The sequence below is a fragment of the Xyrauchen texanus genome, chromosome 6 (genome assembly GCF_025860055.1).
Source record: "Xyrauchen texanus isolate HMW12.3.18 chromosome 6, RBS_HiC_50CHRs, whole genome shotgun sequence".
NCBI classification, from domain to species: domain Eukaryota; kingdom Metazoa; phylum Chordata; class Actinopteri; order Cypriniformes; family Catostomidae; genus Xyrauchen; species Xyrauchen texanus.
The window spans coordinates 3,449,273-3,477,220 of record NC_068281.1 but is presented as its reverse complement, the minus strand read 5'-3'; the positions used below and the strand labels follow the sequence as shown (position 1 = coordinate 3,477,220).

Here is a 27,948-nt window from a genome sequence, read left to right as displayed (position 1 = left end):
TAGCAGTGGTAGGAAAAGCCATGTGCCTCAATGACCGATCTGAGTGATGTTGTGTACATCGAGAAGAGTAGGGGTCCAAGCACTGATCCTTGAGGGACTCCTGTGGTCATCTGGTGTGTCTTGGACACCGTGCCTCTCCAGGAGACCTTGAACAATCTGCCAGTGAGATGTGATTCAAACCATCCAAGCACATTTCCTGTGATGCCCAGGTCAGAGAAGGTGGACAGGAGGATCCTGTGGGTTCACTATGTCAAAGGCAGCAAACAAGTCAAGGAGGATGAGGACGGATGATTTGGAGCTAACTCTCGCCAGTCGCTGGGTTTCAGGTACTGACAAGTGGGCAGTCTCTGTTGAGTGTCCTTTTTTGAAGCCAGACTGATGTCTGTCGAGTAGGTTATTCTGTGAGAGAAAAGCAGACCACCGGTTGAATACGACCCTCTCAAGAGTTTTTAGACTGGAAGGGTAGGAGAGAGGCTGGTCTGTAGTTGTTGACTACCATGGGGTTATGTGTTGTTTGTAAGTAGTGGGGTTACTCAAACCTGCTTGAATGTATTGGGAAAGTTTCCAGTTGTGAGAGATGCGTTGATAATGTGTGTGAGTACGGGTAAGATTGAGGGAGAGACAGCTTGCATAAGATAGGGTCAAGTGGACAGGTATTAGGGTGGTTAAAAAGAAGCACTTTGGAAACCCTGTCTCAGAGAGAGGAGAGAAAGAGGAAAACAGATGATGGGATGTTGGAAGAGAGTAGCTGTGGGTGTTAGGTGTAGAGAACCGGCTGCTGATGCTCACTACCTAAAAAACATGGCAAAGTCATCAGCAGTCAGCGAAGAAGTAGATGTGGTGAGAGATGAGAAAGATGAGATGAGAAAGCTGAAAATAGTTTATGGGAATCTGAAGTGTTACTGATCTTGGTCTTGATCTGGTAATAATACATTTTAGCAGCAGAAACTCTAGTGGAAAAAGAGGAGAGAAGTGATTGATAATTGCACAGGCCTCCGCAGTCCTCAGCTCGGTCCGAAGATCACAAATTGTCTCCGACAGCCAGGGGCTGGAGAGTGTGGCATGTGCTGGCCTGGAGGTAAGAGGACAGACGCTATCAAGGCAAGAAGTTAATGTTGAGCAAAGAGCATTTGTAGCTTCGGTTATTGGAGGAAATGGATGCAGAGACTTTAGAAGAGAAGTGAGTGGGTGAGAGAGATTGAAGATTGCAGAGGAAGGAGACCATAGGTAGAGTAAGAGGCAAAGAAGGGAGAGTAACAGGAAACTGGATGAAGAAATGGTCAGAGATATGTAGAGGGGTAACAAGGGGATTACTGGAGGTACAATAAAGTGTATGGATGAGATCAAGCTATTTCCCTGCTCTTGGAGTTGCAGGGGTGTGCAGTCTTGTAAGGTCATATGAGGTCAGAAGAGCTAGAAAGTCAGCCGCTTGAGGTTTATTCAGGTGGAGTTAAAAGTCCCCAAGGACCACCAGCGGAGTGCTGTCCTCAGGGAATGAGGACAGCAATACATCTAGCTCTTCACCAAAGTTGCCTAGTTGACCCGTGGGGTCACAACTTTATTCAAAAGTTGTGTTATTGCAGAGAGAAGAGAGTTGAGTGAATTTCCATGAGTTTGAAATGAGCAAACTGGTTCCCCCACCCTGCCCAGTCAGACGAGGGGTGTGGGTGAAAGTGAAGTCAGTTGAGAGAGCTGAGGGAGTTGCAGTGTTGTCGCTGCAGCTCCATGTCTCACTCAGACCCAAAACATTGAGTTTTTTACTGACTGGAAAAAGGCCGGAATGAAGTCAGCATTGTTGACAGCTGACTGGGAGTTCTACAGTCCAACAGAAATGGAGAGGGGCTGTGAAGTGGCAGTGCAACGTGACCTAAGGTGCTCTGGGGTGTGGAGTCTACTGCGTGAGCGTGTAGATTTTCGCCTACACGAGACAACAGGAATGTACTGAAAACACATCATGAGTACAATGAAGAACAACAATAAGAAAGAGAAAAAGGGGCAAAACTTTGCATAGTGGCTGGCTCCTTGTCGGTGTCCTTGCTCAGTGGACTCGCGCATGTAGACACACAGGTCTTTACCCAAGATAGGTCCTCACAGAAAGAGGGTTGCCGCATATGCTGCCGCTGAGGTTATCTCACTACTTAAGTACTTATTGTCCAGCCCACAAATTAGCAACTGAGTCAAAGTGTCAAAAGCCTGAAACAGTAATCCCCTACAAAGCTCACTAATAGTCAAATATTTACCTTAATTCTTAATTCTTTTCAGTGAATTGGCCAAAATGGGTTAGCAAATCTAAGTATTACATTCTGATGCGTAACTCAGTTACAGTCATTAATGACACCTCAAATCATTATGTTACCAGTATATTTTTAATTTTACTAGTAACTGTTCATTAGACACTAGTACTTATTTTGTAGTGACTACTAATTTTTTAAATATACTTTTGCTTGTTTTAACCCTTGTTCTATTCTATTTCTAAATCTCTCAAATTGCATATATTATCACAAGATATTGCATTAGATCTTTTTATCAACTTCGTTATTAGTATTTATGACTATGAATTATGACGTTTTATACTCCTTTTTTGAACTTATTTAAAAAAATATATATTTTTATTGATAGAAAGATGTGGAGCGGTGGGTGGCGGGGCCGGGCTGGAATGTCGCACGCCCGGTCCCCAATCAGCCTGATGGGGCGCGCGAGGGATAAAGGTGGTTCGAGAGAGAGAGAATTATGGGCATGTCCATCATGTGTGTGTTTATGTTTGTGCTTTTTGTTTTGAGTTTAATTAAACATTATTTATATTGACAAGCCGGTTCTCGCCTCCTCCTTGCCCATCTGAATCCCCTTACATTGGTGCCGAAACCCGGGAAGAAGGGATGCCCGTCGTAGAGTCCTCGACGCTGCCGTCCACCCGGGGAGCACCGCTGCCATCTGCCAGGTGGTGAAGTAGCCTGACCGCCCGGACGTGGGGAACGGCCGTCGTCCGCGGGGTGAGTGGGGACTGGATTCCCCGACCGCCTGGAGCGATGAAGCTACTGCCAGGGGCAGAGGAGTGCCCTGTCGTCCCCCAGAAACACAGAGGGGTCGAGGGAAGACCGCCGTCCGTGAGGGGAGGAGGGAAGTAACTCCCCGATCGCCTGGAGAGGTAGGGCCGCTGCCAGGGGCGGAGGAATTTCCCCATGTGCCACCAGAAAAGCGGAGGGGCGTTCTGTCCACTGGGGGTCGGAGGTTTGACTCCAGTCCGCCACGCGATGGCACATCAGAGAACCGGTGAGTGAGCTTCTTCTCTCTCTCCTCTCTCTCTCTCTCTCTCTCTCTTTCGCACCGTGTTGGCCTTTTCCCTCACCTATTTTGTTTTTTTGTTGTTGTTGTTGTTTCTCCCCCCCCGTCTCCTCCCAGGTCGAGGAAGGCGGGGATGACCTGACGGGGCGCAAAGCACGACCCTCCCCAGGGAAAGAGAGGGGGGGGGTGTATGTCATGCCGGTGGCACCCCAGCCTGAGGTAACGCCGGGATGAGTGTGGAGCGGAGGGGGGCGGGGCCGGGCTGGAATGTCGCAAGCCTGGTCCCCAATTGGCCTGATGGGGCGCGCGAGGGATAAAGGCAGCCGGTGACGACGGTTCGAGAGAGAGAGAATTACGGGCATGTCCGTCATGTGTGTGTTTATGTTTGTGCTTTTTGCTTTGAGTTTAATTAAACATTATTTATATTGACAAGCCGGTTCTCGCCTCCTCCTTGCCCATCTGAATCCCCTTACAAAAGATTAATTGAACTGTACTCATAGGCTAGTGTGTGCTAGGGGGTCACTCCCTGCGGGGGAAAAAAAAAAAATATATATATATATATATAATAATTACATAATAAATTAATAACCAGTTGCTTGATCTGAACAAAATATGTGTGATTTTAATGCTTAGAATCTGGACTTTAGAATGCATATAGCTGATCCTACCAATTCTTAAATAATACTTTTTAATTTGCTGACAAATAAGAACTGTTTCGTTCTCATCATTTGCTAATTATATTCAGAATTGGTAAGACCATTAAAAAAAAAGATAGCCATGTGATATATATAGATGGGAAAAGTCTCAATTTGTAGAATGCAATGAGCACATTTGTTTCAGTCAGAGGCAAATCTACAGTGAGTTTTAGACACACTTAAAATAAACAGGAGTGTCTTTTTGTCATGTTTTTCCTTATTACTTCCTGAAACATACACATAACATAGACAATGATGCATCTTAACATACAGCAGACTATCCTGATTCAAACGAGCCCAAACACAACATATGATAAGTAGATCTTGAAACATTTCTCAAAGAATGTACATGGAAAGACATGCACAAAAGGAGTGGTGGTGGCGTAGTGGACTAAAGCACATAACTGGTAATCAGAAGGTTGCTGGTTTGATCCTCACAGTCACCACCATTGTGTCCTTGAGCAAGGCACTTAACTCCAGGTTGCTCTGGGGGGATTGTCCCTGTAATAAGGGCTCTGTAAGTCGCTTTGGATAAAAAAATCTGTGTGTGTGTACATGTACGTGGACTTTGTGTGTGTAAACACAAGTGTAAAAAAGTGAAAATAAAACCCTCCAAAATTGTTTGTGTGTTTTCAGATGCCATATGTGAACAAAGTCAATTAATTTTATTCCAATTGGATTAAGTAATAATAACAATAATAATAATAATAATAATGTAATAATATTTGTATGTATTTTATTTTATTTTTTTAAATGACCAGAACACAACATAAGGGTTAAGCAGAGACTGAATATCGTATGCTATTCTTCTTGAATAAGAAGTATTTTTTTTTTTTTTATTGTTTTAAGGATGTTAAGGTATTTTAATTGTAAAATAAGACAAAACACCTTTAACTATTAATTTAATGTAGCGATTCAACTTGATGAATATTTGTTATGAAATATAAATGCTAAATAATTCTGACCAAAGTCTGCAATCAAAAGTCAGAGATCTCAATATGAAACCCAATTCTTCAAGACCAGATGATCTGAGCTATACTATCCACATGCATTTTAAACTCTGTCTGTCAACAATTGAATCACTTGCATGTTTTAACTATTTTCCCCAAGGAATTTTAGGAGAACTCTCTGAAACAAAGTTGCTACTTAAATTAAACAGAGAACTCTATTAAATCTCATGAGCTTTGAAAGAGCAACCTGTGAACAACAAGATGCCCAAAAACATATTCCTACCTTCATGATTCCTGAAGGCATGTGACAGGAAGCTGAAGAGCTGGGCTTTGTGTGTTGCACTGTATTCCACTACAGTTACAATTTGAATAATTTGTAATTAGAATACAGTTACATTCAAAAAGTATTTTGATTACTGAAGAGATTACTTTGCATTTTATTGTCATTTGTTTCATTTAATATTTAGTCCTTTCAGGTGGAAAACATTTATACATATAAATTATGTGATCCAAAGTGCATTTGAACAGCGGTGAAACACTTTCTTATGATGTGTTACATTCATACTAGCAGACAGAGAAGTACGTTTGATGTAAGTTTGAAGCAGAAGATATAGACATAAAGCTTGTGTAAATTGTTAGCTTTACGCTAAGCTAAAAGGAATGGAAAAGGATTTGTACCATGATAATACCATGTTTTTGGACAAGTTCTAATAGAAATATCATATTTCTTTGAAAATGTACCATTGCAATACCATGTTTTTGGACAAGTTCTAATAGAAATATCATATTTCTTTGAAAATGTACCATTGCAATACCATGTTTTTGGACATGTAACTTGGTAATAGCATTTTTATCAGGAAGACACGCCGGCTAGAGTGAGGTTTAAGATGCCATTTATTTGATGAATGTAAAACAGAAATGTAATGTCTCTCTCTTGGCGTAAGCCCTGTCTGGCGGTCCGAGGGAGTTGTACTCAGAACCATCATATCCTGCTGGAGATAGGAGGCAGGGGCGAGGAGCCTACCCCCGTGCGGGACAGGGCTCAACTGGTGGTGGTGGGGTGGAGGAGGTTGCTGTGTTAGCACACTGAAACAGCAATGTGATAGATTGTGAGCAGACTTATAAAGCAACGGCTTACACATGATTGACTAGGAATTAACCGGCTAATGGTGCGATGATGTACAGCTGCTAGTCTTCCCGCTAGAACTGCACTGTGCTTCCATGTATTTATTACATATAGCATTTTGTATAACATTCATGGGAATGTATATATTTTTGTCCAAAACATAACATGGTAATGCTATGTTTTGGACATGTAACATAGTAATACCATGATTTTGGACATGCTATATTAGGAATATCATGTTTCTTTGAAAATGTACCATCATAATACCATATTATTTGGCATGGTATGATGAGAATATTTAATTTTTTTGTGTTTAAATGTATCATGATAATACCATGTTTTTGGGCATGGCATCATGGAAATACTGTGTTTTTTAAATGTACCATTGACATGTTGTTGAACAAGTAACATGGTAATACAATGAACTTTGGACAAGGCATTATAGTAATATAATGTTTTATTTGGAAATGTATCATGATAATACCATGTTTTAGGGCAAGTTATAATGGTAATATCATGTTTTCTTTGGAAATGTACTATTGTAATACCATGTTGTTGACATGTAGCATGGTAATACCATGGTTTTTGGACATGGTGTCATGAGAATATCATGTTTTTTTTTCAAATGCACCATTGCAAAACCATATTTTTGGACATGTAACATAGAAATAACATGTTGTTCGGACATGCTATAATACAAATATCATGTTTCTTTGAAAATATACGATTGCAATACCATGTTTTTTGGACATGTAACTTGGTAATACCATGTTTTTTTATTTTTTTGGTCACGGTTTCGTGGGAATGTAGATTGTTTTTGGGGGAGGGGCAGGGGTATGTACCATGGTAATGCTATGTTTTGGATATGTAACATGTTAATACATTGTTTTTGGACACGCAACATAGTAATACCATGTTTTTGGACATGCTATATTAGGAATATCAAGTTTCTTTGAAAATGTACCATGATAATACCATGTTTTTGGGCAAGCTATAATGGCGATATAATATTTTCTTTGGAAATGCTCTAATTGTAACACTATGTAATATATACTGTACAATAAATCACATAATTCATAGTGTTTTTTGGAAATACACATTCAGTTTATTACCAATTGAACACACTCTATCATTAGACATTTGACTGTGGCATCATTTAAAACATTCATTTTCCTCTTGAAAGAAAAGAAACATTTAAATATTATAACAGATATACAAAGACAAAGAGTTTATAGGTACAATAATGGACTTAAAAAGTGTTCGTAATTGTGTCGATGCAAATTTGATGGCAACAAAAATGATAATTCGAGAGAAAACTGCAGTGTGTGTGTGTGTGTGTGTGTGTGTGTGTGTACGTGTACGTATATGTGGGGTTGGCTTACATTATGAGCTTTATCATAAAATACAACAATATTTGATTACATGCACTAAAGTGCTAGTGTTTAAAGGCATGCACATCAAATATGATATTTGCACAACTGTTGTCCAAACCCTAGTCAAATGATCCTAAAGGAATATATACAGGATTCCCACTGGTGTTATAATATTCTTATTCCAACACACCACAAAACTTCAACAAGAAGGCCTTTTGCACACTTACTGTAAGTCAACATGATACTGTTTACATCAATTTTTACTTCCGTAATCTGATTTATTTTCAAGTGATGCTGTTAGCTCCCAATAAGTGTGTAGTACTTTTAACTTGCCTAAAACAGGAGAAATTATTTTAAAGTTATTCTCAATTGAAGGCATTTGTGGCATAATGTGGATTACCACAAAAAGTTTGTTAGACTCGTTCCTCCTTTTGTTTAAAAAAAGCAAAACTGCAGGTTACACTGAGGCACTTACAATGGAAGTGAATGAGGCCAATATTTGGAGGGTTTAAAGGCAAAAATGTGAAGCTTATAATTTTATAAAAGCACTTACATTACATTTTATATTAGAATTTAAGTATTATTTGAGATGTAAATTTGTTTAAATTGTCATTTAATGCTTTTATGGTTTGTTGATGTTACATCGTCATGGCAGCGAAGTTGTAAAACCGGCTATAACTTTACACAGAAAAGGTTAGTAAGTGATTTTATCACACTAAAAATCATTTTAACACTCATATTGTTTAGTCTTGTGGCTATATTTTTGAAAAAGTGAGTATTTTAACATTTACGGATTGGCCCCCATTGACTTCCATTGGAAGTACGTCACTGTAAACCAGATTAGAGCTTTTAGGAGGGTTAAGTAAAAATGTTTTTTGTGGTAATCAATATTATGCCACAAAGGCTGTCAATCAGGGTTGCACTGGTAATCTGGCATACCGGGTGTTTTCCCGGTGGGCCAACGCACTTTGGGGCCGATAAGGGGCAGAGTCGCCATCGGGAGAACCGAGCGGGATGGTAGGTCGGCCGCGAAACGGGCCGAATGGGCCGCGATAAGCTAAAATGAGCCACCGCGTCATGCAGAATGGGACACAAAACCACGGCGCAGCAATATGCAGAAAAGGAAAGCGAATCCTGTAAGTTGGAATCCTGTACGCATGTTCCTTTAGTATTTTTCGACTTGGGAAATGTGCATAAGGATAATCAGTGTCAATATACTCTCCTTTCATCTTAAGTTAAACATTCAAATTTACATTTGATTTTTAAATACATCGGTATGGTTGACATCATATATCATTCATCCCTGTCGACCTGGTTTGTGTTTTTACTCCATTAGTTAAAGTTTAATTCTCTTTACGAACACAACTGAGTATTTTCTTTTAAATTCAAGCATCAAAGGGTTCAAACAAAAATGGGATTTCAAGTTCGCAGAAAATAAGAAAATAGTTCATAAAGCATACGCTGTGCATGAAACATAATTTAACAAATGATATTCACCTCCAAATCAAGAGAAACTTGTAAACGCTGTTCAGACAAACATTATTACTGTCCAGTTATAATTTTCAGAACATCTGAAAAGCAGTCTGCAGTTTATGACCAACACATATAAAGTCATATGTATTGCATACGTGTACATTGACGCACACACAAATACGGGACCGTTGCCAGGTCTTGTATGTAGGCACATCTTATGTTGCATCGGTACTTTCCAAATGCTTGATACTCCTAAAAGATTCTAGAACTGTTTTAAACATTAGTTCAGCTGGTGGTGCTCAAAGGACTCTGCCCCCTAGTGGCAGGGCAGTTCAAGAGTTCTTAGAAAGTTTCTAGAAGGTTCCGTTACTCTGACGGTGTGTGTATGTGTGGTCAGGCTGGAACAGGAGATGGTAAAGGAGAGTGAAAGAATAAAATACAATCTTTAATCGCAAACGATTTATCGCAACAGAGCAGGACTTAAGGATTGTTTTCCTGCAACAGAACCGGTTTACTCATAATATTTTAACAGTGTGCAGTATAAGGGGCTGTTCGGAACGAACGCGTTCTTGTGGTAAAAAATTCGCAATGCACTTTTAAAAATTGACACTCTGATTTGGCTGATTTGCCGAATTAAAAAAGAGGCAATGTGCTAAAATGTACCTTCCATTTCTAGGGTGATAAACGAAGCATTATAAAAGGCAAAATAAGCATATTTATTTCCAAGATAACTGGACGACTCGCTGAATCACATGCAACGTAGTGAGGTCATGTGACAACAATGTAGCCAACTACTTTTTAAAACGTTTATCCTTATATATCGAACACTGTTACTACTATTCGTAAAAAAAAATCACATGATTTTTTTCCGAGAATATATTTCGAATTAAGTTGATTTTTCTTACCACATTTTCAAATAGATTTTTTGTTGTTTTAAAGATGTTTAGATGCTTTTACTGGTAAACAAGACAAATATACTGATTAAGAAAATAGTGAAGTAAATTAGCTAGTATTCCATTCGAAACATAACCCTTTATAAGAACAAAATCCCTGGCGCAAACTGGGATTAAGTGCCTAGACTGAACTAGAAAAACCTCCCAGTTACCAGCCCTGAGCTTTAGAAACTACAACACAGCATCCCAGAAAATAGAGAGACAGTTCAAAGTTAAAGGAAAGGACAAACTGAAGAAAATGCAATATGAAAGTAGAAGGATGTAGTCTAGGCTGTCTCAGACCGGGTGTAGAGGAACCTCCAGACCGGGCTCTTCTGTCTCTGGGATGGCCCGAATTGGTCTGACGGGCGAGGGAAAGCGGAACCGCTCTGTGCGATCGCTGCAGTTGGGTGAGGATGATGGGGAATGGGCGGCCCAACGAGAAGGTGGCCGGCGGTTTGCAGGGCGAACCGGACGCGGGAAGCAGGATTCCAGAGGTGGAGCCACTGGGGAACGTGGCAAGTCCTACATTAGGGAAAAAAAAAACATAAGCTTTCAAACGGTGAATGCAGACACTTGGTCCCTCAGTAATTCCAAAAGAGTCCTATAGAGAGATACACTGTACTCATTACCTAGGTTCAATACAAGTTAAGCTCTATTGGCATTATAAATACCACAGAAAACGCATTTATCCAACCTGGTCTCAAAGAACAACGGTTTTGCTGCACGAATCGCGGCAGTTTCCTGGTGAAATGAACACTAGAGGCACTAAAACAACGGCTTTTATTCCCTTTAAAACAAATCATGAGTAAAACGGCAGATTTTGCATTCATAAACAGTTTTCTTCTGATATCTACACACTTTTGCTATAGCGCGTGATTTGCTTTAAAATTTGCATTACATAACTACATTTACAAGCTTGTTCAAGTGTGGTCATATTGCGCGGTAGCTCGACTGATAGAGCGTTGCACTAGCGATGCAAAGGTGAGCCGAAATTGTCGTAGAAGCACCACAAAATGACGTGGTTGCATCAACAACTGGATTTTAAATCTTACGTTTGCTTATTCTGACACTATCGGTTATGCTTAGGTTTAAGGTTCAGGTAAGGGTTTAGTTCGGTTTAGTCTCCCATGCCGGAGACTTCGGTTCGAGTCCCGTTCGGAGTGGGGTGACCAGGACCGGTTACAATGGTGCCGTGACCCGGATGGGAGTGAGGTTTAGGGGGGTGAGTGTAACAGGAGCTGCTGGTAGATAGCTGTAAACCTCATTCTCCTGACCTCAAGAGGTGCACTAGCGACTGACGCTAGAGCCTGTAGCCTTTAGCCTCCTTGTTAGCGCACCCACCTACCACGCCGGAGACATCGGTTCGAGTCCCTTTCGGAGCGGGGCGACCAGGACCGGTTACAATGGTGCCGTGACCCGGATGGGAGTGAGGTTCACTTCAAAGGCATTCAAAGGCAGAAGAGTGTTATTTAAGCGGTGAAGCAGTTCAAATCACTCTTTTACTGATGCGTAATCCCCGTGGATGGATGTTTCTTTATGTAAATGGTCCCTTTCTGGTGTCCTAAAAGTTACAGTGTTTACTGACTTGACATGGTCATGACAGGAGTTGAAAGATTAGATATAACTTTAAAAAGACAAAGTCAGTAAGTTATTTTATCACACTAGTCTCATGGTAACACGTTAGGGTTTGTGGCTATCATTTTAATGAAACACTATTTTTAATGGTTATTTCGGTGCAGTGCCTTGGACTTCAAGTATAAGCACATTTTTGTGAACACGATTTAATGAGACAGCATTTGTGGCATACTGTTGATTACCACAAAAATTTGGACTCATCTCTCGTTTATCTAAGGCATTATGTCATCATGGCAACATGGTAATTTTAAAAATAAATATTCTAATATTTACGTTTTGTGGCTATACTTTTGAAACAGTGTGTGTGTTTATGGAGTGAGCCTATTCACTTCCATTGTAAGCGCATAACCACGGTTTGCAATAATTTGTTTTTTTTGTGGTAATCAACATTACGCCAAAATGCTGTTGATTGAGCTTAACTTGTATAGTAAGTATGTAAGTAGTAACATTTGAAAAATCTAACTTTTTTTTTTTAATTGAAGGATTCAGCTGTCTTGGCTGAGATTTAATTCTCTCTTAAAGGTGTTTGGGATTCTCTCTTAGGTTAAAATGACATGAAACATCAATGCATTTATTTTCTTCAAAGCATTAGTGTTTTTACAGTTAAATGTGCATTTGCAAAATAGATAATTAGCAGAAAAATCCACTTAATTCATGTCGTTTGGCATATAGTAAAAATTAGCAGACTTCTAGGAAGTCTGCAAATTCAGCTTGATTTAGTCGAAATTTTTTGGGGAAAATCTCTTGAGCGACATAACATTTTTATGTGATTTTAGTGAAAGTCAGATTACGGTTGGATATTTTCTTTTGAATTATACAACCACAGGGATTTAAGTGAGTCCTGCGTTCAGAGTTCAGAGGCATAAAAAGATACAGGCCATTGACATCATAACTAACATCAAACACAACAGTACATGTTGTTAAATGTAAAAACAAAAAACAATGGCATTACGACACATTTCACAGTTAGATATTACCCAGCGTTAGCAGCGGTTGTTAAACGCTGAAGCAAAGCCAACACAGACACCAGCAAATGTAGTCAAAATGTCTAGAAGCAAAGCAAAATCCTTGCACCAGACAGCAAGCATGGCAGAAAGGACAGGAAATCAAGAAAGAGCACAAAATGTGACGGTGTGGTCTTCATCGGTAGGGTTGGCAAGATTATTAAGGCATGAAAACACTGTAAAAGACCATCTGAAATGGACAAAAATAATCAAATTACAAAAACACAAACACAGAGCAGCCAAAAGACCTATGAAAAATAAAAAGGTGATTTTATATATATGAATATTTAAAATGGTCATTCCATCCAAACAGCCAGTGAGCTTGCTTTAAAGTGACCTGAGGCACTAATGTCCATTTATTTACTATTTAGATACTTAAGTGACACTTAATCATAAGCAGGGATGGACTGGTAATCTGATATACCGGGCAGTTTCCCGGTGGGCGGACGGTGGGGCCGATCAGGGGCGGACTGGCCATCGGAAGGGTGAGTGAAACGGACCGAATGGGCTGCGATAAGCTAAAATGAGCTGCTGCATTATGCAGAACGGACCACACAACGGCGTTGCGATATTCAGAAAAGGACAGCGAACAAATACCCCCCAACACAACAACTTTTGGGACAGTTGCTATGTAAAATCCCGGGCCAATTTCTCTTCCCAGTCCACACCTGATCATAAGTATCCATGTATTTGATAGCAAAATGTCAAAACTAGGGCTGTCAATGTACTGTGTTAATTTAGTGCGATTAATTATATAAAGAATAATGTGTTAAAAAATGTATGCAAGTAATCATGTCCGTGGACCGTACTATGGAATAATCCTATCATCTGAACAATTCAAGATTTAAGTACCACCTGCTTTCAGCAGGGGGCAGTAAGCAAAACTCCAGCTGTATTGGCAACGTGCAGCTGTGCAGAGAATAAACCACACTCAGGCTTGCTTCAGCACAAGATGAGAGCGCGTTCTTGCATTCAAACAGAGGTATGGAGCGCCATTCTGAACACAAGTATCACAAGACATGTTTTTCTAAGTTTCAAACTATGTTTAACTTGACACAGCGACATAAAACCGCTGCGTTTATGATGCAACAACCAAAGTGAGATGCACCAAAAGCCTCCATTACAGTGCACTTATTACAGGGACAATCTCCCCGAAGCAACCTGGAGTTAAGTGCCTTGCTCAAGGACACGATGGTGGTGGATGTGGGGATCGGACCAGCAACCTTCTGATTACCATTTATGTGCTTTAGCACACTACACCACCACCACCACTAATCAATTGACAGCCCTAGACAAAATATTTCCTTTTCAAAATATAGCTTATGCTCTGATGGCTTTTTGGATGATTGATTATTGATGATGATTCATTCATATCAGACAATGAGCATGCCCACACCTACATGAGAACAAAAAAGTGTTACCACGTAAACTATTTCCCATAATACCTAGTGGTGATACAGTGTCTATAAACTGTGAGGCATGCGGTGAAAGGAATCCATTAAAATCCCAGAGACGGACACAAGTGAGGTCACCGTAAGGTCAAAGGTCAAGAGCGGTGGAACTTACAACACAGCTGCATTACAGTCCCCAGGGTGCACTTAGTAAGACAGTATGGTTCTGGAGACAATCCAAAAAAACAGGAGTAAACACACTTATTAGAAAAACACAACCAAATCAGACTCAAAATGAGTGCAACATGGGGGAACTGATGAGGCGACATCCAGGGGGGTTGATAAAGGTCGACAGCAGAGGATCGTGCGGGAGAGAGAGATCGTTGACGGACATGTTAGCCTTATTGCGTTGCATTAGAACATTCCATAAGCTGGATCCACCGCAAAGACAGAATAAGCAGCGAATATCAAACAAGATTAAGCTGCTGTTAGCTTTGCAATAAAGCAGGACGCAAAAAGGCATACAGCTCAAATATATAAACACTCAAGCAGCATTTAAGCAACATTTTGGATCAAAGCAGGTCAACTACTAGCATTATTTTTTTGTTAATTGAAAGCCAAAATTGAACTTGTCTATTTTCATATCTCCAAAGGATTTCAATTACAAACATCTGGGATAACATTGATACTTTAATGAAACATAACTTAGAACACTTAAAGTCACCTAAGCTATGAAAAATTACCCATTGAGTAATAAAATTATCCTCTTGGTAGAATGAAACGAGAACACTCATTTACCTCAAGACATCCAGGCTTCTCCGATTCTCCAGTTCTGTTCTGAGTAGCTGTGTTTGAAGCCAAAAGCCTCCTCTCCTCTCTGAAGCTCTGCTCCAAAAGTTTCTTATTCAAAATCCGTGCTGTGTTTTCCGCTAATGTGTAGCCCGGAGGCGCAGACAGATCGTGTCTGATACTAAACCCCTCTGGGGTCTTTTCGCCCTGGGCTTCCACAATCAACTGCACTGGGCTTGGGGACCGGCCCCGAGAGTTCCTCAGAGGCCCCTTTTCGGCACAAATACTGGGTGATATGGAATCTGTGGGTCCCTGAGAACATGCTTCGATGGGACGCGAGCGACTAGGGGACTTGTTGAACTTCTGCATGGGATCATAAGCGATGGGTGTGTGGTCAATTATGTTGAACAGGCTGGAAAGGCCATCGTTGATGGTGGTGTGGACTGGGCTATCTCTGGTTGTTGTGGAACGTGCCCAGGCAGATTCACTGTTGCATTTTTGCTGCTGGGTGGCGGTATTTGGGGTAGGAGTACGGGCTTGGCCACCGGGTGGCTCAGTCTTGGCGGTATTGGTAGAGGGTTTCCGCTGGAGCTTGGGTGAGCCATATTTTGGCGAACAGCAGGGCCGTTCAAACTTGGCCTGCACGACTGGAGAGTACTGCATCTTTCTTAGACTGCGGGATGGGGACGAGATGGGGGTGGAGCCACCTTTGGGTGTTATACATCGGTGTGGGCTGCTGGTAAGAGTGCGAAGACCCTCGGTTTGCAGTCCAATGCTGTTAGTCAGGGTCGTCTGCGTCCCCCGTGTGGTTAGACCATTCGTCTGGCATGCCATATCGTGTAGTTGCCTTTCTGGAGGACTGGATCCAGAAGCTGAAGATGATCGCATGGTGTTCCGGGCAGAAAACGCCTTTTCCTTCATGTCGTCGCTCAGGTTGTGGGACAGCTCCAGTTCTAGCGACGAGGTATACCCTACATCAGCACAAAGTGATGGCCGTTCTCCAGGCCGAATTCCTGCTTCCAAATTAGTCCTCAACTCACATGGCCACCTCCCTCCAAACACCTCCTCTGCACCTCCTACCAAGTCCCCTGCTTTTACTTTGGTCACTTTGGAGAACATGTACTCCTGCTCAGGAGGGCCTGAAGTGGACCGCTCCCCTCGAGCAGGACTGCGTAAAACATGGACTCCAAACTGCTCGGCCCCTTGGGTGGCCCTTAGTGGGAGCTTTTGGGAGTACTCAGGGATACTCATAGTGTTTGTGGTCATGGTAGCACTGGTGGTCATGTACCAGGAGGCTGACTGGAATGCTTCTGAAGTGGACTCAACCCTGTCCGCCCAAGCCTCCATCACTGGAGGAGGGATTACTGGGCCAGGAATGGGACAAGCGGACAGGGAGCAGGTGGTTTGATCCCAACCCTTACTATTGAACTCCTCAATGTACTTGAGGTCATCTGGAGAAAGGGGAGGAGTCATATCATCCTGCCCACTCGCTCCAGCCTGGCTCTTGTCTGGTAGGAAAGGGGAGCTGTCCATCAAACGCTGGAAGTCACTCATGGAGCAAACTGACTTTGCCCTATGAAGGCAAAAAAATGTGTAAAGTTATGTATAATCACAATATTAATGCTACTGAGCATAAAAGCTCTGTTTTAAAACCTAGCAAAATGACATTCTGTGCAGCATCCTAACTGGCATGGAAACTCCTATTTTCCTGGCGTGCTCAAAACTCACAGTTGATTCTTGCATGTTGCTAAGCTAACACACATAGGATGCACAAACATTAGGTAAAATTGCTAATTTTTAATTAGAATGAGTAAGTTCACGCTTGATTTTTTTTCAGTATTGAATTAAAAATCGACATTTATATTGACATTGAAATGTTTTTTTTTTCCACTGTAGCAATACGTATGGGATTGCATTCACTCTGAAGGATACGTGTGATGCTGCTTAAAGGCCGAAACATTTTCTTTGCATGTACATGAACACAGATGATTCCAGCTACCCAAGCTTGATTTTGTACATTGTTACGTTCCAACATGCGTCAGACCGCATTTTATAACACAACGCAAATACGCATTACATTCTCAACATTGCCGCAGAGACATTCATTTGAACAGTCGGATTCTACAATTAGTTTTTTCTTTCAAGCCAACTACTGTCATAGTGGAGTGGTGGTGGCATACAAAACTGGTGATCAGAAGGTTGCTGGTTCGATCCCCACAGCCACCACCATTGTGACCTTGAGCAAGGCACTTAACTCCAGGTTGCTCCGGGGGGATTGTCCCTGTAATAAGTGCTCTGTAAGTCGCTTTGGATAAAAGCATCTGCCAAATGCATAAATGTAAATGTAAATGTCATGATGAGGCAACAATTTGATGAGAATATTGCAGAACAAGTCAATTATAGTCAATACATATTACCTAAATAATAACACATCCAGTTTAACAGCACACTTTTGAAAGTAACTCTATCGCCCCCTTGAGTACTGAGGTTTCTTACTGCCACAATAATGCAAGAATACCGAATGTGTTCGGTAAGGCATTTTAGAGGACATTTTGTCTCCACTTGGAACTTATGGGACTTTTCCACTGCACGTTACGGTTCAACTCGCCTCAACTCGACTCACTTTACTTTTCTGAGCTTGCATTTCCACTGCTGTTTAGTGCCACCTCAACGTGAGTGGGATTATAGGCTGATTGTCATAGTTGCGCCGCCTCTACTGCCGTGACATCATCTTAAACATGACACAAACTGACCAAAACAATAACAAAACTGCTAGCTGTTAGCTACTAGCTCATTGTGCTGCATAAAGCAGTTGTTGCATGGGGATTTTGCACAAGTGTAACAGTTAAATTGGCCTGGTTGTTTTAGAAGCTTTCCAGTAGCTGGTCAACTAAATAAAGTGAAGCTTTTAAGCAGAGTATAGAGTTAACGTAACAAAACGTACCATCCTCCATTGTGGATCAACGTCAGTCCTGTGCATTCTCCCTCCCATTGCTCGGTGGATTAGATAACGTCCATTTGGTCGAACCACTCCCACTTTTCATTGATGGTTCTGTAGTCAATTTTAAGTTTTTTTTTAACTCTTCCATACACTGTTGGTTGGTCCGGTGGTAGCCGTGTGCGGCCAACAGCTGAGACCCTTCCTGTTATACTTTTATTTTTTCGCTCATCGCTAACGAGTGGACCATCTGCACCTCGTTTATTGACCGCGGCGTGGTTTTGCGCACAGCAGTTTCTTTTTTCACAATTTGAAAGTTGGGTGAACAAATGATACTGCTATCGCTGTCGCTAACTTTAAATCTAGCGGGTTGATGTCGCATGTCGGAAATCCAGTGACGCTGGTAGTGACGATTCTCTCTGACCAATAAGTGATCTGCAGGATTTTGACGTCACGTTTAGTATCACCTCGGCTCGCTTGGAACCTCGACCGAGGTGGTTCTAAAAAAAAGTATAAGGTACCAGGTACTATCCACAGTGGAAAACCCCAAAAAAAGTGAGCAGAGTCGAGTTGCTCTGAGTTGAGTTGTACCGTGCAGTGGAAAAGCCCCAATAGTGTGCCAATGATCAGGGACAATTTAGCAGAGATGGGCCACTTCTATTAAAATTAATGGGAGAAATTGGAAGGAGTTTGCGCCCAACGGTCAACGGGTGTAGAAAGGAAGTCCCGCCTTACAGGTAAAACAGCCAATCACCTTTTAGATACAGACATTGCCTGTCAATCAACTCGAGAATTGGCATGCGCATTAGCAAAACAACCGGTAAAATTGCGGTTTTCAGCGTAATCTGAGGTAAAGAAGCACAATTTAAGATACCAGTGTTGTTTGATTTGACTGCTGATTTGAAATGTTGTTTAAAAATAAGCTTGGCAAAAAGTTTCTGAGTCAGTGTTCCCCCATTCAAGTAGATAGGAGCTGCTCTGTCATGACTGGAAATAGCCTCCCGGGAGTATTCCAAAGATGGCCGCCAAAGGACTGACTTGCTAGAAAGACTTTGCTATGATGCCATAAAAAATGCTGCCCAGGTTGGCAGGTCACTAGGTTTGGAACAGTTGGCTAATGTTTCAGCCATAAAGCTTTAAAACAACAACATTATAAGGATAATTTTCAATAAGGACACACAAATGATCATTAAGATGTGAAGAAACATTTTGCATAGTTGGTTCTCCTGAGAGGCTGCTCAGCAACAACAGCAGGTCTAAAGATAGTCAGTAACCTACACTGAAACAAGGGCACAGAAGATCGATTCATCCGTACAGGATCAGGGTGGTGTAGTCAAGAGAAGACTCTGAAGGTTATATTTAGCTACTGAAACAGTTTTGAGGAGATCGTTGAAATGGACAATGATAAATGGACTGTGGATCAATAACCAGGACTCACAGGATTTAACTCAAGATAACAAAGTCAGCGACTGAAAGCCTCACATACACAAAGAGACACTTTAATGCACGTAGTTGTTTTCTATCATAGTGGGGACTTTTCTTTGGCTTCTAATGTGTTTATACTTTTTTATTCCATACCTGTACATCTAATCCTCAGATAGCTTTTTGCATTTTAACATTTTTATTTGGACATTTTAATATGTTTAAACGTTTTTCCCCATGGGGATCATTGGCTGCTCTACACAATGTACTGTAGGTGATTTCAGGTTTTAGTATCCTAACGTAGGCAAAACCTCTAATGTAGGCAAAACCTGGCTCGTACACACACACACACACACACACACACACACACACACACACACATGCACGCACGCACATACACACACACACACTCACTCACTCACTCACTCACACACACAAACACACGTACTCACACTTAATGGGTTTCCATGTTTTATGGGGACTTTCCATAAACAAAATGTTTTTTTATACTGTACAAACTTTATATTCTATCCCCTAACCCTAAACCTAACCCTCACAGAAAACTTTCTGCATTTTTACATTTAAAAAAAACATAATTTAGTATGATTTATAAGCTGTTTTCCTCATGGGGGCCGCCAAATTGTCCCCACAACGTCAAAAATGTTGGGTTTTACCATCTTAATGGGGATATTTGGTCGCCACAAAGTGATAAATACACACTCACACTCATACACACACACACGTGCGCGCGCGCGCGTTGGTGCAGCTATACTTATGAGGACTCTCCATAGACATACTGTACGAACTATAGATTCTATCCCTTTACATTTATGCATTTGGCAGGTGCTTTTATCCAAAGCGACTTACAGTGCACTTATTACAGGGACAATCCCCCCGGAGCAACCTGGAGTTAAGTGCCTTGCTCAAGGACACAATGGTGGTGGCTGTGGGGATCGAACCTGCAAACTTCTGATTACCAGTTATGTGCTTTAGCCCACTACACCATCACCACTCCATCCCCTAACTCTACCCCTAAACCTAACCCTCACAAAAAATCTTTTTCACACGCACGCAACACGCACACGCACACACACACACACACACACACACACACATGTTTGGTTTCCATGTTTTGGGGACTTTCCATAGATATAATGGTTTTTATACTGTACAAACTTTATATTCTATCCCCTAAACCTAACCCTACCCCTAAACCTAACCCTCACAGGAAACTTTCTGCATTTTTACATTTTCAAAAAACATAATTTAGTATGATTTATAAACTGTTTTCCTCATGGGGACCGACAAATGTCCCCACAAGGTCAAAAATGTCAGGTTTTACTATCCTTATGGGGACATTTGGTCCCCACAAAGTGATAAATACACGCTCACACACACACACACACACACACACACACACACACACACACACACACACACCTGCTCATGGTCATATAAAAACTGTGTGACTTATCCTATAAAATGCTTTCTAGAATGAGAATGTCACTTCCCCCAAATTATAAGCATCACCTGGCTCCAAACAACAATAGCAAGTAGAAAATCAAGGTTTTGTCGCTCTGTGATGTAAACTAAAGACCTATTTGGACTTTTGCCAATTTAAAAGAGGACAAGCCTTTCAATATGCCCACAAACACATACAGTACCTGAGTAAGCTGCCGCTGCTTTTCTCCTCCTCAGGATAAACAGTTGAATCTGCACTCTCAGAAATCTCATTAAGCGCCTGAAACAAACACACAGTTACAACATTAGCACACAGCTGCTTTATGAAATACTGAAACACTTTAATAAACAACTTTTAATGGTATATTGGAATTTTATTCATATGATTTTTTACTATAAATCTTCACTTTCACATTTTTACATTCTTTTTTTGTTTTTGGCAATTCATATTCTTCGTGCAAATCGCCACCAACTGGACAGGGAGGAGAATTTTTTGTAAAACAAACTTAAATATTGATCTGTTTCTCACCCACACCTATCATATCTCTTCAGAAGACATGGATTAAACCACTGGAGTCATATGGATTGCTTTTATGGTGACTTTATGTGCGTTTTGGAGCCTCAAAGTTCTGGTCACAATTCACTTGAATTGTACGGACCTACAGAGCTGAAACATTCTTCTAAAAATCTTTATTTGTGTTCTGCAGAATTAAGAAAGTCATACAAATTTGGGATGGCAAATGATGAGAGAATTTTCATTTTTGGGTGAACTATCCCTTTAAAGGCATAGCAGTTCTAGGCCAGAGAGAGGGTCAAAAATGGTCATGAAAAACTAAATTACGATTGTAATTGGTGCGAGAAACCTTGACTAGCATTATAAGTGGACTTGAGGGAAAAAAATCAATTGATGAACAATGTTTGATATGTGTATGATGCCTCATCATATTATACTCTGGCTCTTACTTCCTTCATGCAGGGGAACCGCTTCTCACTCTCCAGTCGTGATGGAGGGGACATCTCCATCTCTCTAAGAGAGTCCAGTGACAGGGCATCCAGGAACAGGCTCTCTGGGGGACGGGGCCCCTCACAGGGTCTGGGTCTCCCCGCCACTCCCTTCTGCTCCAGTGTGACCTCAGAGTCGGAATGTGAGCGTGTGTGTGTGGCAGCGCAGGGGGAGCGTGGAGATCTTGAAGCCTTACAAGGGCTCTCCTGAGGGGAGAAGTTACCCGCTGCACCTCCTTCAGACTGAAAACCACCTTCAGAATGATGGTGCGGAAGATCTTTCTGCATCTGGGATGGAGGAGAGCAGAGAAGCGTTAACAGATTCACAAAACAAACACAAATATTTGTTTAAGCAGATGCGGTTAAAAATTAATTTATCAGATTAATAATGATTCATCGATTATCAAGTTATTATAAGTATAGAAACAATATATTTAAAGCATATTGCAAAATATCAAGATATGTCCAAATATATCAGTAGTTTGAGAGTGTAGGGAGAACGAAGCCCCACCCCATTTTTCTTTTCCCCACCTCTCTAGACTGGGGAGGGGGACAAGGGGAGGGAAAAACCAAAACAAAAAAAGAGGAGAGGGAAAGGGGAAGGCAGAGAGACAGTGAGAGAGAGAGGAGAGAGAGAGAAAAAACTTGCTCGCCAGTTCCCAGACACGTCGTCGCCTGGTCCTTGACCACTCCTCCACCATCTGGTGGACGACAGCCGCTCCTTCCCAGGTGGACCGGAGCAAGTCCTCCTACCCCTGGCGGATGGAACACCCCTCTGCGTCCTGTAGGCTGGTAGGGAGCCCCTCCGGCCCCGGCAGTGTCTCCACCGTTCCAGGCGGCCGGCAGCAAGGCCCTCCTCCCCATGAACAATACTACTGTAGCCTTTATTAATCTTGGTTAACATTAATTTATGTTATTTATGGGGCGGCTGTGGCTCAGGCGGTAGAGCGGGTCGGCCACTAATCGCAGGGTTGGCGGATCGAGTCCTGGCCCACATGACTCCACATGCCGAAGTGTCCTTGGGCAAGACACTGAACCCCAAGTTGCTCCCAATGGCAGGCTAGCACCTTGCATGGCAGCTCTGCCTTCATTGGTGTGTGTGTGTGTGTGTGTGTGTGAATGGGTGAATGAGATGCAGTGTAAAGCGCTTTGAATACCGCTAAGGTAAATAAGGAGCAATATAAGTGCAGACCATTTACCATAATTTGAACCTATACCAATACATTTTTAACAAAAAGTTGTAAATGTTAACATTAGTTCCCCTTCTGTCACTCACTCGACGTTGTTTTCGGCAAAGGTTCCTATGACCCCCTTCAGGGACCAAGTCGTGAGCCTGCAAGCAAGCTGCCCCGGCAGGAGGCAGACCCAGCCTTCTCGTTGCTGTGTGCTGTGAACGGACCCGTGGGCAGCCCCGCTGTCCCGGTCGCCGTGCTTGTAGAGTCCCCCCTCATTAGGTTGGACCTACCACCGCGCCATTTCCCACGTACAGCTTCACAACCCTATAGGTGTATTTGCCACATGTTACCTCCCTCTAGGCTGGGCAGGATGTGGCCTCTGCAGGGTCTTTTCCCCCTGAAAGAATAGGACCGGGATGCATTTCATAGTGTTGAGATAGCCCTAGCCGCTTCACGTCCTATGTGAGAGACATAGTGAGAGAATAGGCCGCGGCTGCGGGGAACCTAATGTCTGTATGTGACACCTCTTTAGGGGCCTTGGGGAGGGCTACGTGCAGCCGACACAGTTGCCTCTAGCACGCATTAGCCTGCTTGCAACCGTCTCGACAGTTCACGTAACACGGTCAGTGCGTGGCATTTTTATATGGGACCCCTTGTGTCACTTAATTTGACACAACGTTGAGTGAGTGACAGAAGGGGAACGTCATGGTTACTGTTGTAACCTCCATTCCCTGAGGGACGGAGTGAGACTTTGTGTCCCTCCTCCCACAGCACTAGACCTACCACTGTAAACGGCCGTATCTTATTTTCGGCTCCTCAGTGCAAAATCCTGACTGGCTCTCGCTGCCCCGCTTCCCTTTATAGCCGTATGTCCGGGGCGGGACATGCTAATTCTGTCTGCCAACTTGACATTGGCCTTTTCTCAGGTTCAGAGGTACGTTTGGCATCCCAGGAAGACCCCTCACTTGATTCGACACAACGTCTCGTTCCCTCCCTCAGGGAACGGAGGTTACAACAGTAACCATAACATTAATGCATTATGAACTAACATGAACTAATAATGAACAACTGTATTTTCATTAATTAGCATTAACCAAGATTAATACATTTTGTAAAAACATATTGTTCATTGCTAGTTCATGATACCTAATGCCTTAACTAATGTTAACAAATACAGCCTTATTGTAAAGTATTACCATAAAATACATTTATTTATGTTATGCAGTAAGCTCTTAACTTTTTGGCCAAACTAAAGTCTCTATGATATTCTGGTCCCTAGATATGGCTCGATTCCCTCCTTCAATGTAAGTCTATGGGATTTCTTGCTCATTTTTATTACCAACCAGTAAAAATAAAAAAAATATTGACTTCTTAAAAAGTAAAGAAACAGTGATGCTTTCATTTACATTGATGTGATTGGTGTAATAAGTAGGAATCTTGCAGCCGGCTAGACCTCTGACCTTTTCCATCTTGCGGTGCATCTCCCGTATGTTGCGGTCCCACTCTTCCTTCTCTCTCTCGAATTGCTCCAGCAGCTCGTTCCTCTCGCGGCTCCAGCGCTTCTCTCCATGCTGCAGTTTCCAGCGCAGCTCCAGTGCCGTGCTGTGACTGTCGGCCAGCAGGCGACGCTGTTCCTCCCGTTCCTGCTGAAGAACATCTGCAGTGACTGCACCTTCAGCTGCGTCTGCAGACTCACCTCTCGCCTCCTGCAACTGCGAGAGCAACGGTTGAGACAAGGAGGAGCATAAATGCCTACATATTAAAAGGCACACATCGGGTTTTTTGGAATGGTATAGTACCATACCACTCATACTATTTTTGTAGTACACAGCATGTACTGTATACTATGCACAGTATGCACATTTTCCATATGCATGCATGGAAATACCCAGATGACCTACTACATTCGGCAAAATGTGCTCTATGAAACCAGAGTAAACTGTGAGGAATAATGTATTGCACAATGCAACACTCTCACTTAAGATTTTTAGTATATCATTTCAGGCCTCCTCCTCTACACAAGTGAATGTACTCCATTTTTTGATGGCCCAAAATGCATATTTAGGGTGCATCAAAATAATCCACACGACTCCCTCATGAGCTCATTGGTAAGGTCACGCATCACATGGAGGAGGAGTCAGGAAGCGTGTCATTGTTTACAATAGAAACTTGCACAGAGCAGACCAAGCACCGTTCACAAACCAAAACAGTCCAAAACTATTTCAAAACAATACTTATATACTTTAAGCTCATTGGTAAGGTCACGCATCACATGGAGGAGGAATCAGGAAGTGAGTCATTGTTTACATTGTTTTTTTTATTATTATTTGGAAATTCAGAACGGAACATGGTTGCTATGACAGCACGCCACTCTTTAACAAGCACAAACGCTTTTAAGTCCCTCTGGAAGGGAATGTATGAGATTTTTTAGGAGAGTTATAATGATCTTAATTATATATTAATATATTTTACATTTACATTTATGCATTTGGCAGATGCTTTTATCCAAAGCGACTTACAGAGCCCTTATTACAGGGACAATCCCCCCCGGAGCAACCTGGAGTTAAGTGACTTGCTCAAGGACACAATGGTGGTGGCTGTGGGGATCGAACCAGCATCCTTCTGATTACCAGATTACCAGTTATGTGCTTAGACCACTACACCACCACCACTCCATATATACTTATACATATTATATACTCTGCACCCATCTACTGAGGTAATTCAACTTGGGAATTAATATTCCTTGCATTTCAAAATCATATATACGGCAAATTGGCATTATTGTTTTTGACTTTCCATTGAAGCAAAGAATTTTGGGTTGTGAGTACCCACAAAGGATACACCTCATGCATCCTCCGAATTCCAATGAAAGAAGGTCGATTTTGAAGGCTGCATTCTAAGTGTCCTACTCGCTTTTCTGAAGCGAGACAGCCTCGATGACGTACGCAGCCTTCCAAACGAGACTCAGCCAATGATGCACTTCCTGCCTCCTCGTGACCTTACCAATGAGCTTACGTCATCCCTCTCACATCATAGAGATGTACGGAAGTGAACATTTGTGTTCAGAAGAACTTTATTTGTCGACTGGAGTCGTGTGGATTATTTTGATGCCCCCTAAATATGCATTTTGGACCGTCAAAAAATGGAGTAATTGGAGTAAATGGAGAAACACCTAGGGAGGTGTTTCAGGCACGTCCAGCTGGGAGGAGGCCTCGGGGAAGACCCAGGATTAGGTGGAGAGATTACATCTCCACACTGGCCTTGGAACGCCTCGGGGTCCCCCAGTCAGAGCTGGTTAATATGGCTCGAGATAGGGAAGTTTGGGGCCCCCTGCTGGAGCAGCTGCCCCAACGACCCGACTTCGACTTGAAGATGGATGGATGGATGGATGGATGGATGAATAATAATTATAGCTGGAAGCAGCAACCTCGGGGCAAAGCACTAAGATGGAATTTTTCACATCTTTTGACCCATAGGTGGTGCTGTCTACACACTGTGCATGTAGCCTAAGATCTTGGTACTGATAAAGCCAAGTTTCATTTCAATAGGACAAACCATTGCTGAGTTATAGCCTTGCATCAATTTTTACAATGACCTCATTAATGTTGTGTTAACGCAACTTTTCAACAGTGGAAAAACAAATTTATTTATTCTGAAGATTATTTTGAGCCATTGTTTGGGAAAATCAGGCAAAGTTTGAAGGATCAGTAGAGACAAAACAATAAATTACATATTTCAAGATGGCGTCCACTGTAGTGGGCAGAGTTTTAATGTAAAGGGTCAGTTTTAATCATTAAGAGGAGGGTATTCACATGCAAAAACATTTTCTTTTATATGATAAATGCTTCAAAACATACACAAAAAAAAGGGCATTTTTGAATTGGTGGTGGCGTTATAGAGTTTGTCCTAGAGACCACAAATTTGGTGTGGGGGCTATTCATACCGACCCCTATCAGTGTGCCAAAATTCATCATTTTCCTATGTATGGTTCATAGGGCTGCCATAGACTCTCAGCCAGAAGAATAATAATAAGAAAACTAACGGATACAATAGGTGCCTTAGCAATAATTAATTAATATTTATAAATTAATTTAACCATATTTATTTCTGAGATGATACCTGGACGCCACTTACTCAATTAACCCAGCAATATAATGAGGCCATGTAACAAAAATATACCATACTTCTGTTTAAAATGTATATACAGTAGTTGCATACTGAACAGTTTCACATAGTATTTAAAGGAATATTCCATTAATCTCAGTCAACAACAATTGCAGCATAATGTTGATTATCACAAAAAATATTTCTTTAAAAAACAAACAAACAAATCAATGTTACAATGAAGCACTTACACTGGAAGTGAATGGGGCCAATTTTTGGAAGGATTAACTGCAGAAATGTGAAGCATATAATTTTATAAATGCACTAATATTAATTATTCTGTTAAAACTTTACTTGAGCTATAACGTTGTTTAAATAATCAATTTATCGGTTTTTACAGGACATCATCATGTCAACGAAGTGGCTATACTTCTGAAACAGTGTATTTAAAAATGTATTGATGTGCCCCATTGACTTCACTGGAAACCAGATTTTCCCCTTTTTTTTTAAGATAAGGAGGAACAAGTCGAACCGGAATATTCCTTTAAAAAATAGTCTTACCATTCCATTCCAAACACAACCACACATGCATACACGTCTCCAGTTGCATGCAGATAATCAGACAAGCTTCACAACAAACAGTGAGTATACTTAGCATTGCACATTTTTAATTTGCCAAAGCATGTTTGTCGAGATTCTCCATGCTCGTCTAGCCAGATGTTCCTAAATCTATTTACTGTCTGAATGAGCAGGGCTCCTCTGACATATGTTTCCTTTAATAGACCATGACTGTGTTTGACAGCCAAACTGCACCACTGTATAAATATAGCTGGCTATTTCAAGACACTCCCTAACTCTCAGACACCAAAAACAGTACATAAGTCACCTCAATCTGACAGAAATTTCAGTTATAATTCACATCATGTGTGCTGTAATGTCTTTCTCGGGGGATTCTGATGCTGTTTAAGATTTGTTCTGCACCTTGGCGACGTGACTCCCCATTTCGGCACGCTGGATATCCCATGCTGCTCTCTCACTGGATAGTGTCTGCTGCAGCTGCCAGCGCCGCTGTGCCTCCTCACGTAACTCCGCCCTGAACTCATCCAGCAGAGAGCGCAGTGCGTGCAACACTCGCCGACTATCGCCCGCCTGTAGACAGAGAGAGAGAGAGAGAGACAGAGAGAGAGAGA

General features: G+C 41.8%; 1 protein-coding gene and 1 long non-coding RNA gene across 5 annotated transcripts in view; one reads left to right on the top strand and one right to left on the bottom strand.

Annotated features, from left to right (window-relative positions):
- Positions 1-7,140: 7,140 nt before the first annotated feature.
- LOC127644516 (microtubule cross-linking factor 1-like) overlaps positions 7,141-27,948 on the bottom strand; it is a 76,247-nt gene continuing 55,439 nt past the window's right edge. For 3 of the 4 annotated variants that reach the window (XM_052127706.1, XM_052127709.1, XM_052127707.1), the window contains exons 9-14: positions 27,740-27,907; positions 24,112-24,363; positions 21,438-21,764; positions 20,678-20,754; positions 14,663-16,226; positions 7,141-10,356 (exon numbers count right to left, since the gene is read on the bottom strand). In XM_052127706.1, the coding sequence (XP_051983666.1) occupies positions 10,129-10,356; positions 14,663-16,226; positions 20,678-20,754; positions 21,438-21,764; positions 24,112-24,363; positions 27,740-27,907 (2,616 nt within the window). In that variant the 3' untranslated portion in view covers positions 7,141-10,128. Of the gene's footprint in view, positions 10,357-14,039; positions 14,091-14,662; positions 16,227-20,677; positions 20,755-21,437; positions 21,765-24,111; positions 24,364-27,739; positions 27,908-27,948 lie in introns of all 4 variants that reach the window. The other variant, XM_052127710.1, reaches the window with a different exon arrangement.
- The window catches only part of LOC127644544 (uncharacterized), a 75,797-nt gene continuing 58,248 nt past the window's right edge, over positions 10,400-27,948 (top strand). Inside the window, exon 1 of the long non-coding RNA XR_007970673.1 lies at positions 10,400-11,265. This is a non-coding gene — a long non-coding RNA (uncharacterized LOC127644544). The remainder of the gene's footprint in view (positions 11,266-27,948) is intronic.